Below are 504 nucleotides of genomic sequence, written 5' to 3' on the forward strand. Positions count from 1 at the left end.
TCTCTGAAAACACAGGTGAGACACTGACACCTGCTTCTGTTTCTGGGCAGAGCTGTGGGCTTCAAAGGGTGTTGAAACAACATCACCCCAACAGGTCGAGGGAGGGAGGGAGGGAGGAAAGAAATAGAAGGGAAGGAAAGGAAGGAAGGAGATGCAAGCCTGTGGGCGGAGGGTGATCTCATGGTGCACGGCGGCAGTGTCAGCTTCTATTCTGATCCTGGTGGGGCAGGACTACTGTGACAGCCTGCTGTAGCTTCTACTGCCTCATCTGTTCACAGAGGAGACATTTTAAAGCAGCGAGGCTTCGACAGCACTGATGTCTGTGAACCTTCCTGATCTTGGTCATGCTGAAACTTGATTTTTACCCCTTGAGCGTAATGTCTTATAGTTTCCCTTTCAGGTTCTGCACTGATGTTCTTAAGTGACCTGAAGTTAATTAAGATTGGATCAAGAATAGCCGTAAGGTTTCAGTTGGTAGTTTTTATGCCTCAGCACCAGCGATAG

At 48.6% G+C, this 504-nt stretch overlaps 1 protein-coding gene across 1 annotated transcript in view; it reads left to right on the top strand.

Moving 5' to 3' along the window:
- slc22a15 (solute carrier family 22 member 15) overlaps positions 1-504 on the top strand; it is a 7,044-nt gene extending 6,540 nt beyond the window's left edge. Inside the window, exon 10 of the mRNA XM_020606663.1 lies at positions 401-504. Within this exon, the coding sequence (XP_020462319.1) occupies positions 401-504 (104 nt within the window). The remainder of the gene's footprint in view (positions 1-400) is intronic.

Source organism: Monopterus albus, unplaced genomic scaffold (assembly GCF_001952655.1).
Source record: "Monopterus albus unplaced genomic scaffold, M_albus_1.0 scaffold80.1, whole genome shotgun sequence".
In the NCBI taxonomy this organism is placed as follows: Eukaryota; Metazoa; Chordata; class Actinopteri; order Synbranchiformes; family Synbranchidae; genus Monopterus; species Monopterus albus.